The 20,502-nt window shown below is 37.5% G+C and overlaps 2 protein-coding genes across 2 annotated transcripts; both read left to right on the forward strand.

The window, feature by feature from the left end:
• Positions 1–365: 365 nt before the first annotated feature.
• SERTM1 (serine rich and transmembrane domain containing 1) lies at positions 366–689 on the forward strand (the record flags this gene model as incomplete). Its single annotated transcript, XM_083361594.1, has 1 exon — positions 366–689. One exon carries the CDS (start codon positions 366–368, stop codon positions 687–689), a length of 324 nt encoding a protein of 107 aa, XP_083217720.1.
• A 9,241-nt stretch (positions 690–9,930) lies between these two features.
• On the forward strand, positions 9,931–15,490 carry RFXAP (regulatory factor X associated protein). Its single transcript, XM_083362798.1, has 3 exons — positions 9,931–10,756; positions 13,352–13,459; positions 14,509–15,490. Exons 1-3 carry the CDS (start codon positions 10,211–10,213, stop codon positions 14,617–14,619), a joined length of 765 nt encoding a protein of 254 aa, XP_083218924.1. The 5' UTR covers positions 9,931–10,210; the 3' UTR covers positions 14,620–15,490.
• The last annotated feature ends 5,012 nt before the right edge of the window (positions 15,491–20,502 follow it).

The following is a 20,502-nucleotide window of genomic DNA, read 5'->3' on the forward strand; positions in this document are numbered from 1 at the left end:
ATATGTATTCAAAATATCCATGTCTGTTTTTTCATTTTAATATACAAGAAATAGAATTTATATATATATATATATATATATATATATATATATATATATATATATATATATATATATATAATTTCAATATAATATTGAATGAAACTGTCAGCAGAAATTAATATTTAAATGCTATTGCTTCATTGTTTCCAATTTTTATCTCTTTACAGCACCAAGACATAACATGCTGTTAAAAATCTGCTATAAGGATTTAATCACTACTAAAATGGCTCAAGATGCCACAGGTTTTACAGAAAATTCTTTTTGACTATTAAGTCTTTTCCATTGTGTGGCCAAACACACATATTAATAATATTTTTTTAAAAATGTCAGAACTCAACTCCACATCTGGATTAATAGCAAATATTGAAAATGGAACTTTTTTGGAGCTATACCCCACCTCTCTCTCAACATCCATGGATTTACCTTCCAATCGCATGTCAAACGTCTATGTTTACATTTCAATCTTCCTTAGCCTCTTGGCATTCCTTCTTTTGCTGTTAATTATTGCACTTCAGAGATTGAAAAACATCATCTCCTCTAGCTCCTCCTATCCAGAATATACCAGTGATGCTGGGAGTTCCTTTACAAATTTAGAAGTCTGTAGTATTTCTTCCCAGAGATCAGCTTTTTCAAACCTTTCATCATGAGAAGCCAAGGAAGGAAATCTATTGTGCATGGAATAGTCTCTCAATCCAGATTATGAATGCGGTTGGAAGACTAAGGCATGCAAGATTTGAACTGTTAGTCAGAGAAGAGACGATTTCTGAACTTTCCCACTTAAGATCACATATAGAGCTCTGCCTTGGAATTTTGTAGTGTTTTTCCCAGCTGCTTCTGAAGATAATGAAAAGTACATTCCTTCTCAAATCAATCTGCTCCTTAGTGATTATAAAGAGACATCTGTGTTATTTTCTCAATAACATTAGAAAAACTATTTGCCTTTGACTTGTTCCAAGATTTTTTTCCAACTTCCTAATCCATCTTTATAATTCTGAGATCTTTGGTGGTCTCCCATCAAAGTACTAACCAGATTCAATGCTACTTAGGATTTCAAGATTACCCAAATTTTACAAGGTGCTACCACATTCTATGCTCTAAAGGAGATACAACTATTTAAATTGTATGTAGGAATATCTGGCTTCCTGCTTCTGTTTACTGATCTCAAAGCTCAAGGATGTTTAACTGTATTCCATAGCAAGACCATTCTGCTATACAAATAAGACAATTTTCCTGTAAATGTGAAACAAAGAAAGAAATCTAGTTAATAATCATGTTCATGTAATTTTCCCTACACTGCCTGATCTTTATATTTTAGTGGAACAACTATAATTAATGTATGTACTAATTACTTCAGACTTACTGCATTTGTTGGATTTGTAGAATTACATACTTTTCTAAATTATGCATCCCAATATAATATCCTTTTCAATATGTTCTGTGATGATCAACACTCACTGACCTATTTAATTTTATTTTCAAAAAAGAAAGAAAAAAGGGAAGGGCAAGGAAGCTAACCTACTGTGAAACTGGTATTTCCAACAATTTCTCAGACAGGAAGACATCTCTGCAGGAAGAGTTGTTAAAAAAAGTCATCATGATGGCTATAACCATGTCAGTACAGATAGTCCTTGACTTAGACCACAATTGGGACCAGAATTTGTTGCTATGCAAGAGTCACACTTGATTTTATGACCTTTTTGTTAATTGTTAATTGAATCACTGCAGTTTTAAGTAAAACATGTGGTCATTAAGTGTATCCAGCTTCCCCCCATTGACTTTGCTTGTGGGAAGCTGGCTGGGAAGGGTGTAAATAGCTATCCTGAGATGCTGCAACTGTCAAATGTTTGCTAGTTGCCAAGTTTCCAAATTCTGATCATGTGCCTGTGGGGATGCTACTTGGATGACCAAGTGAGAGGATTGGTCATAAGTCACTTTTTTAAGTGCTGCTGCAACTTCAAACAGTTGCTAAGTGAATGATCATAAGTCAAGGGACTACCTGTAGATTGTGCCAAATACATAATGTACATTAAAAGGGGGCTTTGATTACATGATTGTGGCTGCTATCTTGACTTATTTAATCCCCACCTTCCCATGTAGCTGCCTGGCCCCAATACATAAATATTTGATGTATAATTAAAAATGCAACTTCCAACAAATTTTGAATTGAGGCACTTTTATCAGAAAAGAAATAACAGAAGTGGGCAGGCTGAAACTCATGAATAATTGTGAGCAATTATAATTTATTAAAGCAACCTTTGTTGAAACTTCAAACTTCCTTTTTGTTTGTTATATAAAAGGTGCCACGGAGCACGTGCTTTGGAATAGGCCAAGACAAAAGGCTTAATTCTACATAAATGCACTATTTCTCCAAGGACAATTTTACCTTCCTGAATGGACTTGAGGACAAACTGCTGTTTTTTTCCTGTCTGAATCCACTTCTCAAATATGTGGACTTCAATTTCCAGAATTCTCAGCAAAGATGATGCTGGCTTGGGGAATTATGGGTCTGGAGGGCACCCAGGTTGGAAATGCTGAGCTAGAGTATTTCTTAAGCATCGGTGTTCTTGGTTGGGTTCAAAAGTAGCCACATTACAACACTCCCTTCCCATGACTTAAGTACTTGCACTCAGTGTTGATGTATATGTATATAAGGCCAAGGTTTGCATCATCTTCTTCTTTAATTAAAGTTTATATTGGATGCCTTATGATCCTAAGGTGAGTGACAAGGATGGTAAGGAAGTCCTGGAGGAGCAATTGAAACATCTGGGTATATTTGCTTGGAGAAAATAAGAATAAAGAAGCCTGAAAGTTCCTGTAAATATCCTCATGTGAAGGACTGCCACGTTAAAAAAAAAAGGAAAATCACTGTTCTTTGTTGCTTCAGCAAGCAGAGCAGGAGTTAGGTTGCTTCGGTGAGCAAGATGTAACCTGCAGAGAAGTAGACTTTGCTGAACATTCAGAAAAGCTACCTAATAAAAAGAGCAAAGCCGATTTCTTATACTGAGACTTTTAAGCATAGATTGGAGTAATTGGAACATCAATCCCCCCCCCCCCCCGAGATCAGACTTGACCCAGCCCTGCTGGCCTTTTGCAAGGCATTAAAAATCTGATTTTGCCATCAAGCCTGGGGCTCTAATAGTACGGATGAGCCCATTTTGTGGTTATTTGGAGTGTGGGATGTTATGACTGTTCTCTGCTGCTACTTTATGCTATTTATGTTGCTTAGGGCTCTAATTATTTTATTGCTTTTTATTCTATTTTAATTGTTAGTTATTCAGTCATTTATATGACATGGTCAGTCATACAAATTAAAGAAGTAAATTTAGAAATTCATTTGGAATCTTGCAATCACGATGAAAATCCTAATGAAGATGCTTCAAAGTTTTAAAAATTATTTTTATATTTTAATCTATACCCTACTTTCATATATTGCTATAAGCTAACACTGTACAAATGACATTGGGATATTCCATTAGAGATCGTATGTATTAAAAATGAATGTATTAAATCCAATCTCTTCAATATTCTAACTGAAATTTTATGTATTAAAATAAACAATGTGTTAATGAATGCCACTGTTTTTGTTTTCAATTTCATGAACTGAAAATACTTTCTTGGTCAAAAATGAAACAGCTAGTACCACTTGTGAGGAGGAAAATTATATATATGAGAGTTAAACAATGAAAAGGACAATACTGGCAGCATTTAAAAGTAAGATTGAATTTCTTATAATTTGTTCCCTACTCCTTGTGATAAAAATTCAAAAACGGCAGATGGTTGCTCAATTGTTTGCAAGAAAACAAAACAGAAGAATAATTGCAAACATTTAAATCTTCATGGCTCAAGACCTAGGTATCTTCAGGATAACTTTCTTTAAATTGTTCCTGCAGTCAAATCATAGAATGTTGTTAGCAGAAATCTCAGAAGTCAGTCTTTTTAATCAGTGCCCTCTTTCTTTGGAACTTTGTCCTCCTAAGAGTTGTATGATCCTAGCTCTTATACACATTCCCCTCTGAGGTTTATGGTATTTATTTTTAACTGAATTCTGTTGTCCTTGGTGAAGAAGTGGAATTTTAACTGAGGGATGTTGTTATGTACATTGTTAACCTTGCTATCAGGATGGGATATGTAAGCATTTGACATGGGAGCAATTGGAAAGGTATATAAACCTAGAAAATAAAATAATTGACCATAAGAAAAGCCTTGCTATTAGTATCCCCCAAAGACCAAGAAGTCCTTTGGTTAATTGTCCTTCCACTTATATTACCTACACTATCTTTTTACTTTTGAGTCCAGTGTCCACAGACAGGGACAAAGCACATAGGTTAACCTGGTTTAACCAATTTTAATTTTAAAATTATAAAATACCTTGAAGGTCAACTGCAGCCATTCTCTGCATAAGGCATTATGCTGTATCATGACAAATGTGAAACCAGAGCTATTAAAAAAAAACCCTTCTGGTGCTGAAAAGTTTTACTACTTAGTTGGAATGTATTCCTAAATTTTAGTATAGATTTGTTCTCTGGTGGTTCTATCCTGTCATTTGGGCAAGAGTGAACACATTAATTTTTAACATTTTTCTACTATTTTCTTTCACTTTGTATGACTTTGTGTGCCTTGACCTTGGTTATATAGCTCTCTGTCTGCAAATATTTTCCTTTAGGCTCAACTAACTCCTCAGAGAACTGCCGATGCAGCTCCACTTGTTTCTTTAACTGTCATTTTCACTGGAACAGTTTGAGATTATGCTTATATCATTTCACTGTCCCCAATTTGCCCTTTCTCTTGAACTATTTTCTTCCTTTGCATTTCTAAATGGGGCATCCTCTCTGATTTTTCTTTGAATTCCTTGAAATGGGCTTTCTCAAAGTCCAACAAATTTCATCTTTCTCATTTCTCTAAAACAGAGGTCCCCAACCATTTGAGCACCAGGGACCGATTCCGTGGAGATAAGTTTTTCTGCAGACCAGAGGGCGCGTTGGTTTCATGTACTGCCTGCATCCTGTAGCTGGGGCTTTGCTTGTTTGCGCAGACCGGTTTCTGGCATGCCGTAGCCCGGTCCCAGTCCCCAACCGAGGGCTGGGGACCCCTGCTCTAAAACACTCTTTGTGTGGATTAGAGAAGAGGCAAATAGGCAGTAATGACAAGCAGAGTGGCAGATCTAGTTAACTGATAGCACTTTGAAGAAGATAGTGCCGGTAGTAATGTCTAGTCTTGACCCAACCCAAAGAATTTTGTTGTTCTGGCTTAATATTTTGAAGCCCTTTCAGTATATGATGACAATCTTAAATAAATAAATGAAATAATTAAATCCTGAGTTTATACCACACTGAACAAGTGTCTTGCCCTGACTAAAGGTGCTACCATTATTATAATCCAAATGCTGTTAGTTCTGCATTTGGGAGGCTTTTCAGAAGCTACTTGTATTCTAGCAAAGGTTTTTGTGTGTTGGTGCCTTTGAGTCAGAGTTGACTCTTGATGGAATGCTTAAATTAGCCTCTACAGCAGGGGTCTTCAAACTTGGCCCTTTTATGACTTGTGGACTTCAACTCCCAGCATTGCTCAGCCAGCATGCCTGGCTGAGGAATGCTGGGAGTTGAAGTCCACGAGTCATAAAAGGGCCGAGTTTGAAGATCCCTGCTCTACAGCTTTCTTAGCAAGATTTTCAGAAGTGGTTTACCACTGCCTTTTTATGGCTATAAGAGAGACTGAAAGGGCCAAAGTCATCTGATACAATAGAATTCTTTATTGGGCAAGCATGATTGGTCACACAAGAAAATTGTCTCCAGCGCATAAGCTCTCAGCGTACATACAAGCAACAAGTGATAAATCATGGTCATAATCATAAAATACAATCATCATAAATCATAAGATACAACACTCAGTGATAGATCGTGATCTAGCTAGGGATTTACTTAAGACAGGACTAGAACCAGGGCTTTTTTTGTCGTAGAACGCTCAGAACGGAGTTCCGGCACCTTTTTTGGATGGAACCTTGTAGGGTAGGCAAGGCAGGTTGTATGACATGTGTGAGTTCCGGCACCTTTTTCTTTTACAAAAAAAAGCACTGACTAGAACTCACAGTTTCCTGGTTTCTAGCCTGGTGTCTGTATCAAACTAATTCTCAGCAGTTGTTTGGAAAGTGGTTTTATTTTCATACTCCTGCTGCCCTAAGGGTATGCTCTGCTTCTTTTCAGTGAATCTCTATAATCAATGTAATTTTTTTTAATTTTCAATTGCTGCAAGATTAGTCGGCTCCCCCAAATCCTGCCAGAGAAGCAACATATGGCAAATGAAATTCTATCAAAATCTCCAGTAGATACAAACGTTTTCATCTCTATTTACAAATGTCATGATTTCCCTCATGCATTGCCTCTCATTTATATTTAGTGAAGCGGAAATAACAGTTGCTCTCCTACAAATCTAAAAAAAAATGTCACTAGGGCTATCAAAAAAATTATTCTGACCAAATCCTGTAGATTCTCTCCATGACAATCTCTCCCTAATCTGGTCTTTGATGTCATCCAGCACCACTGTAACTGAATCCACCCACTTTGCTGCTGGCCAACCACTTCTCTTTCCTTTTATATTGTTTTCATTTAATTATATTCTTATTCAAGACAATCTTATGTCAGGGTATTGATAATATTATATATCCCAATAACAGATGTACAGTATGAAAGAGGCAATAAGGGACCCCTATGGAAGTTCATTATTTAACATAAATAATGTTAAAAAGACATCTTAATATGTTTGCTCAAGTTATATTTGAGTTTCCTCCCAGAGCTCAAGGTAGTTTTTCTAGGGATTGCCCTTCATTTTAACCCCACAATATCAATATACTGGCAAACTATCACCACTAACACAGAAAAGAGAGCTTTAGAAAGGAATCCCAGAATGGTGTAAATATTTTGTTGCCTAAATAATACGTGTGCTTCTTCAGTTCATAGAAAGATGCTGACTAGGTTGGCAGCTGAATCATACTTAACACTGACCATAGGACAATAAACACCATAACACTTCTGCTTTGAGAAGCCCAAGAATGCTTGTTCTATCTCTTCAACAGCAACAATAATAACAACAACAACACAGCCCGACTGGCTGACACTGGTGTCCTACAGCTCCTTCCATCATAAGCGTCAGGTAATGCCCTAGAATTCAGCTATTAACAATAGCTTTTAAAAAAGATTTGATAGGTTTATTTCTTGGCCAATTCCAAGAGTGCATGCATGCATATACATACACAAAGATCTAATTTTGTTTTGTTTTTTTGTAAACCTAATAGGCTTTCTGATAGCAATTTAATAAACAGTATTTGATACCTATAAAATGTTGGCAGTGGTTTCTTCTCCAACCTGAGCTACAAGTATTCTCAACTATTTCAGACCTATAAAATGTCTTCAAGCCCAGCTCCACATGTAACCACAGGTTTTCATGATTAAAACAAGAATTATAGATTTACTGAAGGGATATGTATATCTTTTCCCATGTAGTAAAAAAGCACTGATCTTAAACTCAAATGAGAACAAGTGCTTCTATTTAAAAATTAAATGTTGCTGCTTTCTTCTCCCCATATCTAGATGGTAATTTGCCACATGCCACCTTTAGTATATCCATTTATATCTGAATTGCTAGAATAATAAAAACAAAAACAAAACCTGAGCTAATATTTTAAGTCTCTATTGATCTGTGTCCAATCTGCAACTAATTTGACTTGATTCAACGGTGACATTAGTTCAGAATCTTGGGATGTTCAATGGCAGTGAAACAGACAGATTTTGATAATGAAATGTTTTACCTAGCAAAGGATTTTGGAAGAAAACAAGTCGTCCAAGGGATAAGTACTGTATTTCATTTGCTTAGAAGGACTTCCTTGCCTATGAAATGAGAGGCTATCACTTGTGAGTGAGATGAATATTTAAGGCACAATTTTAATTTTCCATGATATTACAAATAATCTCAGCATAATCATATCATTCTGAGGTACCCAAAAGAAAAGCTAAGCGAATGGTCATGATCTACCACCATAGATTAGCAATCATTGAAATATTCATAAGAACATCCTCTGTTGGTGGCAGCTGCATTCCAGAATTCCTTTCATATAAGGACATAATCACAAAACATAATTTTGAGAATAAACATCCCAGAGCAGAACATAATCATAACTGGAGTTTCTAACCACAGGTGTGCTGTCTGATCTTCTCTTTGACTGTTATGGACTGTAAAGCCAGTCTAGACTTTTAGCAAATCATTAGACAAATTTCTCCAGGAACATCTTTCTCTAATTTTTTATTTATTTATTTATTTTATTAGACTTATATACCGCCCTTCTCCCATAGGACTCAGGGCAGTTCACAAGGTTTTTTAAAAACAATACAACAAGTTACAAAAATTAAAAACAATTAAAATGATTACACTAACCTTGAACTAAAAACCCCAATTACAATTAAACCTTCCAGGTCTTCCATTAATGGACTCATCACTGCTGTGATTAAGTACACTCACCATCCTGCTGGTCATATTCTTCTCTCTTTTTTCCAGCATTACGGCCTTCAGAAGGGAACAGGATTTTAATATAATATATCCAAATTATGATAATTTGAGTCTGGCCATTTGAGAGAATTTTGAGTGAGAATTCTGGATTAATATAACCATTTGTTTGTTTTCTTGGCTAGCCATATTCTCGGGAGTTATCTATTACACCACAGTTTAAAAGCATCAATACTATATCTTCTTTCAAAAACCAAATTTTGCTTTCATCGAGCACTACAGGAAAACCCATTTTCTGACTGATTCTGATCTTTGTAAGCATAGACACATCATGGCATCTCAATATCCTTTCCATGGCTTTCGTTGCTATTCTAAAGTGCTAACCTCTGGTATATTCTTGGTTGTTAGTTCTTTTATTATGGATAGTCAATCCTAAAAAGCAGAATCTATCTATCACATCAATGTGTTCATTGTCAATTCTAAGGCTGGTTGCTATCCTTCTTGTCAACAGATTAATCTTAATCATTTTTTACTGTGTTCCTTGAGTTTCATTACCAGAGCTTTTCATGTTTGTTATGTATGTGTTTCACTTTGTGTTTCACTTTGAGAGCGGGCAACTAAGTTTCATTTTTGATGTGTATCATTGTGCCCACGGAACAAAATGACAAAAAAGGTTATCTTATCTTATAGGTTTGGCCGGATTGAGTAGGACTGATTCACAACTTTCTAAATTTCAATGTTTTTTTTAAAAAAATCATTATGCACCTAGAACTATAAAAACTATAAAAATATGGTTTGTGATTGCATCTTTCACAGACCTAGGAAAGCTATGGGACCCTGACAATCCTTTGTATGGATTCCTAGGTGTGATGAAAAGGCCCATATGTGCATGTGATGTTACCATAGTCAAATTATACACACACACACTTTCCTCAATTGAAGATAAAATTTCACAATAAAGTAAGTCCTGAAGAAACAATTTCACCACAAATTAAACATTTGGATATTAAATTTATAAAAATTTACAACTTGTTCTTAAACAGATGGAAAATCCAAACAGAAAAAAGAGAAATTCAGTCAATGAAGTCAGTAGTATGTATTGTTTTCCTTCACTAAACAAAATGAGCTAACGCACAAGGTAAAATATTATGAAGCATCTTTTAACCATCTCATTTTCCCATAATCTTTCTTTTCCAATAAATCCTAAAAATGGGGAAGATTTCATCAGTCTGAATGATTTCATCAGCGTGCCTGGCTGAGGAATTCTGGGAGTTGAAGTCCACAAGTCATAAAAGGACCAAGTTTGAAGATCCCTGCCATACAGTAATGCGGGAGCGCCTGACGTGCCTAGCGGAGTCAATCAAGTCACCAACGCGACAACCAGACGCGCTCCTATTCCCCCGCGAACTTTTGAGCTTGCGCCGCCCCGCCCCCCCCGGTTTCCGGCGAAGAGAAGCGGAGGTGACGTACGCCCACTCTCGCGCCTGCGTACTAGCTGGCGAGCTGTCACGGCTCGCGTCTGGAGTTTTGCCGTTGCTGTGGCAGCCGTGGCCTTGGCGGCCTGGCTGCGAAAGGTTCGGGCAGGACGGAGGCTGCCGGAAATACCAGCGGCAGCTCTGCCGCTTTCTCCTCTTCCTCCCCTTCTCCCTCCCCGCCGCAGTCGCTCACTTTGCTGGTGATGCAGCCCTGCGGCGGGGACGGAGAGGCGGTGGGCGCCATGCTGCAGCCTCAGGTGGTGCAGCCCGCCCAGGCTGTCGCCAAGGCGCCCTCCGCCCAAGGCGGCCTCATGCTCTTCTACGAGCTGGGGCCTGCGGGCGACGCCGAAGGGGATAGCGAAGCCGGCGCCGGGGCCACGGGCGCGGACGGGGCGTGTAGTCCTGCCGGCGGCCTGGAGGACCTGGACGACGACGAGGAGAGCGGCGCCCAGTCGGGAGGCGGCGGCGGCGGCGGCGGGTGCAAAAGCTGCACGTACGAGGGTTGCAACGAGACCACCACCCAAGTGGCCAAGCAGCGCAAACCTTGGATGTGCAAGAGGCACCGGAACAAGATGTACAAGGATAAGTACAAGCGGAAGAAGAGCGACCAGGCCCTCGGAGGAGGCGGAGGCGGCGGCGCAGGGAACGGCGGCAACGCCCCCTGCTCGGCTACCGCTGTGGTGGCGGCGGCGGCGGCGGCGGCGGCGGCGTCTGGAGCTGCGCTTTCGGGGAGCGGTGGGCGCATCGAGGTAAGGGGGAAGGAGCGGTCATAGCGACGGGCCGCATTCTTCTTACGGTACTTGAGTTTAGTTTAAACTACATGGAGCTGGCACGGCAATAAGTGGCTTGCCGGGTTATTTATTTATTTATTTATTTTATTTTAATTCCATTTATATCCCGCCCTTCTCCGAAGACTCAGGGCGGCTTACAATCTAAGCACAAATCAAATGTGCTTAGCAATAGCCTTCATTCTATGTATATGCCTGCTTATTAGGGCTTTCACACACACCCCAAGCGGCATTATTACAAAGTCAGCTTAATTGCCCCCAACAATCTGGGTCCTCATTTGACCTACCTCGGAAGGATGGAAGGCTGAGTCAACCTTGAGCCTGGTGGGACTCGAACCTGCACTAATTGCAGGCAGCTGGTGTTACTTAAGGAGGCATTAGCCCATTGCTCCACCAAGGCTCTTATGACCCAAGTGATCCAGTCTGGTTCGTTCGGTAAAGGATAGCTCCGTATTTGGAGGCATGATTTCGGAAAGCAGTTTACAGCAAGAGCAATTCATTCTTTCGTATCTCTCTACTATGTCTTGCCCACGCAACACTGTAGTGACAGACCAAAGTTCCTTGAAGGACATCCTCTAGTCCAGGGGTAGGCGAGCTCGGCTCTTTTATGACTCATGGACTTCAACTCCCAGAATTCCTGAGTCAGCTATGCTGACTCAGGAATTCTGGGAGTTGAAGTCCATGAGTCATAAAAGAGCCGAGCTCGCCTACCCCTCCTCTAGTCTATTCTAAAACTTGCACATACACTGTAGTGACAGACCAAAGTTCCTTGAAGGACATCCTCTAGTCCAGGGGTAGGCTAGCTCGGCTCTTTTATGACTCATGGACTTCAGCTCCCAGAATTCCTGAGTCAGCATGAAGTCCATGAGTCTTAAAAGAGCCGAGGTCGCCTACCCCTCCTCTAGTCTATTCTAAAACTTGCACATACGCTTTTCTAAATGGCAGCCTGTAGGCTGTTGTTACAGTATCATTTACTTCTTTACTATCTTGAGTCCAAACTAGTCCACTAGGTTTATTAATTGTGTTGTTGATGCTGCTATCTGGGTACATAATGCAAATCCACTTTGGTTCCACTGGCCTAGAATAGGTTTCAACAAAAATGGCTGCTTTAATTATTCTATCCAAAACTCACATAACTTTTTCTGGTATTTATTTATAACCAGGCTTACTAGTATGTTATTATTAATTTGTTAAATTTATTGCTGCCCATTTTGCAGTGGGGGCTACTCTGGGCAGCTTGCAACTGATTATTCTGTTTCCTGTGATGAAACATGTAGTACTCATCTGAATGAACAAGGAAACAGTTCTGGCTGAAACCTGTACTTTCTGATTGCTTTCAAATTAATAATAATAATAATAATAATAATAATAATAATAATAATAATAATAATAATAATAATAATAATAATAATAATAATAATAGGAAGGTACCTTGGAGGTCATCTAGTCCAAACTCCTGCTCAGGCAGGAAACTCTATACTATTTCAGACAAATGGCTGTCCAGTCTCTTCTTAAAAACTTCCAGTGTTCGAGCATTCACAGCGGTTGTTCCACTGCCTTCACTGATTAATTGTTCTAACTGTCAGGAAATTTCTCCTTAGTTCTAGGTTGCTTCTCTCTTTGATTAGTTTCCATCTATTGCTTCTTGTCCTGCCTTTGGGCGCTTTGGAAGTTTGGAGAATAGCTTGACTCCCTCTTCCTTGTGGCAACCCCTGAGATATTGGAAGACTGCTGTCATATTACCTAGAGTCCTTCTCTTCATTAAACTAGACATACCCAATTCCAGCAACTGTTATTTATATGTTTTAGCCTGCAGTCCTCTAATCATCTTTGTTGCTCTTCTCTGTACTCTTTCTAGAGTCTCAACATCTTTTTTACATTGTGGTGACCAAAACTGGATGCTGTATTCCAAATGTTTATTGTTAAATGAAGCTGCTGGCTGATTTTTGAAAACTTGGTGAAACTTTCATCAACCTGTGAAGTTATAGGCCAGGGATATCAATATACAATTTTTTTAAAACAAATTTCTATCAAGTTTCTTAATGGATTATGTCTAGGTCAGTGCAATTACAACCTCACTGCTAGAACAGAAGTTATTTACAAAAATAATTTGGTGGGATTCTTACCTTTAAAATGTTTCTAATATCTCAAATATTTCTGACTTTAAAATTAAAATAGATTTCACATGATTAAAGTATGAGAGAAATATCTTCTGTGGAAAGTAGACTCGGAATTCTTTGATACTTATCTTTACTAGAGATTTAACAATTAGTTTCTAATATTTATTTTAAAAGTCTGAAATTTGGTCTGTAACTAAAGTTACACCATATACCCACTATTCTGTGTTAAGTACATTACTTGCTTGATAAAGAAAACTTACAGATTTATCATTAGGCTCTATTTTCAAAATATGTTTTACTATTGAGAGAAATGAAATACTGTAGTCAAATAATATGTGGTTCACTTATAGACTACCTCCAAAGTAATGTAGATGTTTTTCTGATGGAACAAATAGAATTTACTTTTCCTCTTTTTTGTGTTTGTGTACATGGTAAGGATTGCACTGAAACGTCCGTTTCTGTATCAAAGCAAAGAACAGGTAATATTGGAGATCGGCCTGCAAAACCTACACTTTTGGAACAGGTGCTAAATCAGAAAAGGCTGGTAAGTGCCATGATTAATTTCTGAAAAGCTGCTTTATGAGATGAGTACCGGTATACTAGTAAAATGGGATAAAACTGTTCTGCTACATTTCTTTCATAAGAGCTTTTTAAAAAGACACGTATTTGTGATATGTTGTTAGCCCAACATTGAGAAACACTGAGTTTCAGGAGGTTGTTGCACTGTAACTTTTAGCCTTCCTTCTACTTACTGTTGACTAGGCAGGTTGTTGCTGGTGAAAGTTACAGGTTTCCAGACATTGCTGAATTATATATTCTTAACTACTGCCAGTCAATAAAAAAGCCAATATGTTCTGGAAGTGTTCTGTTCAAATTGGAAAAGGTGAAACTTCTAGCGGGGCAGATAACAGCATCTGAGGTGCTTCTTGCCATTTACAAACTTGAATGACTCAGTCATCTCCTAACCCGATGACTCTTTTTTCTGCAGTAGCAATGCATGACTTGTGATTGTTGCCCATTTATTTTTATAGTCCTCTCAGTTGGTACAATGGAGTTAGGAAGGATCTTGCTTTTCTCCCCCTCTCTCCCACCAAACAAAAACAAGGACATTGGTGTGAACAGGATTTGCACCAGTGAAAATCTGGCTTGGGAAGTTTATTCATAATCTGTTTCTGCCATTCTGTAACCCCTCCCCCAGCATGGAAATGGAAGAAGATGGAAATTGGAATGGCAGTAGAGATTATGCTTCTAAAGAGGCCCCAAGAGTTTTTGTGGGTCTTAAGTTACTGTTTCCACCTTGGAAGAGATAAGGAATAGTTAACTCTTGAATAGAATTCTGCAAAGTAAAGCTACTGCAGATCAAAGTGTGTCCCGGGAGCCCTTAAATCTGTAACTATATGGGATCTAATATATAAAGGCAAAAAAAATTAAAATGAGAAATCTAAATTAACAGGTAAAGTATTTATTTATTTAATTGGTCTGTCCCACTGAATACAATATGTCTAATGTGGCTATGTGGCGACTCTGCATGTACAGTATTTTATGCCGTTTCAGGGTTAGAATGGGGAGACTTACATTTTTGTTTCTATGTAGTCACTTCTGAGAAGTCCTGAAGTTGTACAATTTCTGCAAAAACGACAACAACTACTAAGTCAACAAGCATTGGAACAAAGACAACAACAGTTTTCAGGAACACCAATGTAACAGCAAATTTCATAGCAGAAGTAAATACTATTATAATGGAGTCTACTGAATTTCTGTAACTGTTGTAGTTAGTTTCATTTTCTGTATTGCCCTTTTGTTTTTTTTTCCCTTTGGTTTTATTTGAAATTGATGTTTTAAATTGTTTTTATGAGCTTTGTGCAGCTTCTCCCCTCAATTACAAACTTCCATTGATTCGTTTTGGAAGTTATATTGATGTTTTTGAGAAAGATAAACTGATAAACAAGCTGCTTTTTATTTTATGCAAATTAACCTTGCATAAAGTTATTATTTTATGACATTCATTGAAGAAAACAATAGTTACTTTCTATGGAAGTTTTAAACAAGAACTTTGAGCCACTCCAGTAACTTCTTGTTCAGGAAGCCACATCTGAGTTTATTTTACTAACTGGGGGACTGTAGCACCATTTGGCTCACAGTCCCATTACTCTGGTTAGATTTGTCTGCCAGGCAATGTAATTGATAATTTTATATTACATTATAAATAATGTGTTCCAGGTTTGTATTAATGTTATGTACATTTTGTACACATGGTTGAATATTTAGTGTATTTCAGTATATTACTGCCAGGATTCATTGAGGCATTTATTTATATTTATTTATATTATTGTTGCATTTCAATGACTTATTTGTACTAAGGAACATCCATAGTTTATATAAGACTATTTTAAAACATCATTTTGTATATTTGTAATTTTTGAACTCTTTCTGAACATGCAGTTTTTTTAAAAAACTTTTTGTAAAATGTCATTTAAGTTAATTTTTTTACATCAGACTTTTTAAAGATTTTGTAATTGTACAAATTACATTGACTCCAGTGTTAAGTCAAGATCAATAAAATGAACCAATCCAAGGACTCAGTGATTATATGGTTCTATTTTAATTATAAGTTTGAATCCAAGCCATCGTGTATAATTGATTATTTATTTATTTATTTATTTGACTTATATATCTCCCTATTCCCATAGGACTCAGGGCGGTTTACAGGGCAATTAAAACCATACAATACAAAAGTTAAAATAAATTTAAAACAATTAATTAAATTTAAGCCCAAAAGTTAAAACTTTAAAACCCAATTAAAAACCCCTCAGTCTAGGCCAGACAGCTCAAAAGAGCCAAGTTTTTAGGTCCCGGCGAGATGAACGGAGGTTGGGGGCAGTCCTAAGTTCCATAGGAAGTTGGTTCCAAAGGGCAGGCGCACCCACAGAGAAGGCCTTCTACATTATCATATCCCCATTACTATTTCTCAGCAAAGAACTTAGCTGAGTGGGTTTGGGCCAGTCAGTCTCTCTCAGCCCAACTCACTTCACAATGTTGCTGTTGTGGGGAAAATAGAAGGAAAGAGATATTATATACGTTCTCTGCCTTATAAAAATAAAGGCAAGATTTAAAATAATATTAAACTCTGTCAAGAAACAGACTTAAAAAGTGGATTTTTTTATTTGTTTTACATTGCCAACCATTGGTTATTTTTTTTCAATACTGTCTGAAATAATAGTCACAATCCGGTTGCTGGTTATATTCAGTATTCTATTTCACTGTCCATTTCTGTAAACATTACATGATATGATCCATAATGGAGTATATTTTGATGTAGCAAAGCCTAGAGTGAGACAAGCTGCTCTTACACTACTAGCTTACCACCTTTATTGAGAACGCCTAGCTGCAATGTAGTTGAAATTATTAAGAAACTACCAAGCCAATACAGGTAGTCCTTGACATATGACTGTAATGGAATCTACCCATCAGAGCTGTAAGTTATAATGGTCATAAAATAGATCACCCACTTGATCAACACAATTTTACCTTTTCTCAGTGATTCTTAGGTGAACACCATGATTGTAAAGTGACCACTGCAGTCAATAAGCAAACCAATGGTTCTCGGGAGTAAATGCTGGTTTTCAGCAAAACCATTGTAAGATGTGATCATGTGACGTGATGCTACAAATGTCTATAAATGGGTTGATTCCCAAGTGCCTGACATGGAGTCATGTCACCCTGGGAGGCAGGCAGCTATTGGAACTTTGGAATCTAGTAATAAGTACCCTGATAGATCTGTCATATCACTGAACAGTTGCTAAGTGACCAGTTGTAAGCCAAGGACTACCTGTAAGCTTCAAGAAAGGAGCTTCCAGGAAGCCAATATACAAGGGGAAATGAAACTTTCATACTCCTATTAATTCAAACATTGTACTTGAGATAAATGAAAAAGGGACCAGGTCACCTTAAAGAGCTACTGGGCAACTATCAGCAGATGCAATAAGGATAGAGGAATACTGATGCTTCATTGCCTTATCTTCATGAGGGCGTCTCAAGTATTTACCCCATGTTCAGTCAGACTGGGTTTGTCTTCCTCCAATGTGCTCTAGGCTTCTCTTTAATTTTTGTGCACTCATCTTCCCTACAAGGTGATTCTAGGCGGTAAAACAAGATTAAAATATGAAAAACTGAAATTAAGCCAAGAGATGGTTGGGATGGGGATTAACCTCTTCCAGACGCAAGTACTCTCCCTTGCAGAGCTGGATTTTAATATCCATCCGGAGGGCCAAGAGGGGATACTTCTCACCTCTGGTGGCAGAATGTGCCGCAGCAAAAAGGCTCTTCTTGATCCCGGCTGCTTCAATTCCTTAACAGATAGGATCTGTAGCAGGCCTTTTCTGCTGGCACGAGTGAGGCAGGCTTGTCCTATTGGGGAGAGATGGCTCCTCAGATATCCTGGACCTATGACATGTAGGGTTTTAAAGGTAACAGCCAACATCTTGAATTGGACCTGGAAGCAGAGTGGTAACCAATGCAATTCGTGTAGTAAAGGTGTTATATGTGCAGCCCTAGATGCTCCCACCAGCTGCAGCTTCCAAATACATGGGGTACATGTATTTGGGGGTAGCCCCATGTAGAGCAAGTTGCAGTAATCCAACCAAGAGATGACTACGGCACAAGTGACCATATGCAGGGCCTCAGGATCCAAGTAAAGGTATAACTTCTCTTCATTCCCTTGATCTCAGCAATCCACAGCATATATACTGGGATTGCTGCACTGGAAGAGGTCACATAGGGACAACACAATCCAAGTCTTCCCTTTCTAATGACTGAACTACCCATCTGATCCCCATGAAAAATGCCTAGTTACTTTTCAATTCCCACTGGACCCATCAGTTGCCTGGAGGTACATCAATCGAATAGACTCCATCTTCTCACAAAAGGAGCAGATGATGCCATCAGATTGAAAATAATCATAAATGATCTGTGGCTCCAAAGCAATGGATTATTAATGTTCTCTACCAAAACAAGCTATAAAAAACTCAAGGCAAAAATGTATCTAGATGTACAAAATCCTCACTGTAGTTTTGCATGACATGGATATGTATGGGAGAAAAACACTTAATATTCAGATCACTACTTGCTGTACTCAGATACTTGGATGTTTACATATGCTGGTAGTCAGAAATTTGTGAGAAAAGTATGAGATGTAATATTCACTCTGTTAAAAAATGATGATACAAATAAGTTACTATAATAGTATTTTCTTTTAATTTTCCACATTCTTTTCAAATTTCAATCTGTGAATCTAGGTTGAAAACTTTGTTTTAAAAATTTTAATGTCTTTTAAGAGAGTCAACAGTCTTTCCTATTTTGACACATACATTTTATTTGGACGCACAGAGTCTCCTAACCATTCCTTTCAATACGCCAACTTACAAGTATGAATATGGATTCTGCCTGCTTTGAAGACTGCACTCTTAGGCATAGTTCTGTAGATAGTTATCAAGCATCCAGACTTAAATAAATCAGAGAAAAGTTGTAATGTTACCCAGTATTTTTTAGGTTGCAATCCTGTGTAGCATTGCAGTGATCATTCAGTGCTATGAAGCACACCTTCAAAAAATCCAAGTAGAATTACAACCTGGTACCTTGTTTATAGCTGCAGCAGAAATTATTTGGTTTCTTTAATGCTAAAGTTCTAATGTTATTGGGTTAAGGTTTAGATCTGTAGGATCCACGTGCTTTGTAATGTTCCTGATCAATTGTTCCCTGGGTGGGTGAAAGGGGGGAGAATTTATGCAGCTCCACAGCAACCAATCAGAAAGAAATCACACCAATAAATAAGGGAAGTGGAAGAAAATATCTTTCTTTTCATTTGGTTTTAAATAAAAGTAGTTCAATCTCAATCTCTAATAGTATTGCTCCTCTAGTATATTGGAGCCTCAATAACTCCACCTTATTTATAACTCTCTTTTTATAAGATTCTATTTCTTTTAACTGTAATATTGGATTGTTTCCCCGTACACAATGCACCAAATAGCTCCTACATGTCGAGAGCTTCTCTGATATCACCATCTGGATCATTAATGAATAATAGGTTTACTTCCTCCACCAGCAGCTAATGGAAAATAAGGCTGAGAATAAACAGTTTATAAAGAAGCCTCAGAATCATTAATAAAATTCAATTTTTTTATCAATAAAACTTTTTTTCCTACAGGTTTTTAAATAAGGAAATAGTAGACCTGCACATAATAAATAACAGACCATTTAGTTTTCTATGAATTAATCTTGAATATCATTCAGCTTCCCAGTACTTCCAGATTGTTTCCCAAAAGGCTGAATGTGTTTTGAACATATATAACTGTTTTTAAGAAATGTTTTCCCCTAAACTAGTTGCTGATAAATGGCTTTTCTGCCAAATAACTTAAATTTTCCAGCAGAACATTTCAAAGCACTGCATATTTATAAACACATTTAATAGCTTTAAATTTACATATTTTCAATGGTTGTACAAAAACATTGGGCACAGAAAAATCTATCTAAAGCAGACATGTCAAACTCGCAATGTCATGTGACGTCGTGCAACGTATCAGAGCTTTTTCTCCGTTGCTGGCAATGGGGTGGGCGTGGTTTTGGGATGACGCATCCGGCCTGCAGGCCGGCAGTTTGACACCCTGCAGTCTTAGTTGAATTCTAAAAAGTAATCATGTTTTTTTTCCCGAAGTACAATTTAGCAGTAAATATTCTTCTATACAGCATCTGTTGTATTTAGCTATGCTTCATGGTTGAGAGAGCTCTAGGTTTTTAAATTCCCAGGACAGTTGTTTTACATACAGCTGTATTCTGCTATTTTAGCTATTTTTCCCCATTTTATTAGTCATTATCTTACCATTCCAGAAAAAAAAACCAAGCTTATAGGCATAATAATCATATATCAATAAGGATTTAAGGTATTTCTGTTCCGCATTGGTTGAAAATATCACACTGCAGTAGATGTCACTGAGATTTTTATTTGAAACACTGTTTGATATGTTTATAAATGTGTTGCTCACAAGTGTATAAAGGAATTACTACGAATGCACATCCTAACAAATATTACGCACTGATTACTTTATGACTGTGTTCACACAACACACTGAGGTAAAGTTATCCATGGTTTGCCCAACCAAATCTCTTGTATTTACGTAATTCATTAAACTAAATTGGACAAGTGGGCTAGGTTTGCATTATCCATTAGGCTAAATAAGATTGGCTAGTTTGTGGTTCATTATGTCATGCAAAGGCAGCTTATGACAAATTTCCACTTTTTTTCTAAATCAGTTTTAACTGTTTTTAATATAATATTGATTGTGCATATATTGTTTAGTTAAACTCTAAAATTTAAGAATGAAATTCCAAAAGTTTGTCATAATTGTATTAGGCTTAAAACTTTTTAATTTTATTATTTAGTCTTAATTTAGGTTTTTCTTCCAGCTGCACCTAAATCTGTATTTACCTGTAAGCAGAAAGTAAGGTTTCATATATCTAATAAAACTGATTATAGTTTGTAGATCACAAATTATATTTACCTGTGAGGTTATTATAGAATCCCTGTTTGGCAGT

The sequence above is a fragment of the Vipera ursinii genome (genome assembly GCF_947247035.1).
Source record: "Vipera ursinii genome assembly, chromosome: 4".
NCBI classification, from domain to species: domain Eukaryota; kingdom Metazoa; phylum Chordata; class Lepidosauria; order Squamata; family Viperidae; genus Vipera; species Vipera ursinii.

Coding starts and splice junctions, on each gene's coding strand:
- RFXAP (XM_083362798.1), top strand. CDS start 10,211: ATGCAGCCCTGCGGCGGGGACGGAGAGGCGGTGGGCGCCATGCTGCAG. Junction 10,757..13,351: donor GGAGCGGTGGGCGCATCGAG/GTAAGGGGGAAG, acceptor GTACATGGTAAG/GATTGCACTGAAACGTCCGT. Junction 13,460..14,508: donor TGCTAAATCAGAAAAGGCTG/GTAAGTGCCATG, acceptor GTTTCTATGTAG/TCACTTCTGAGAAGTCCTGA.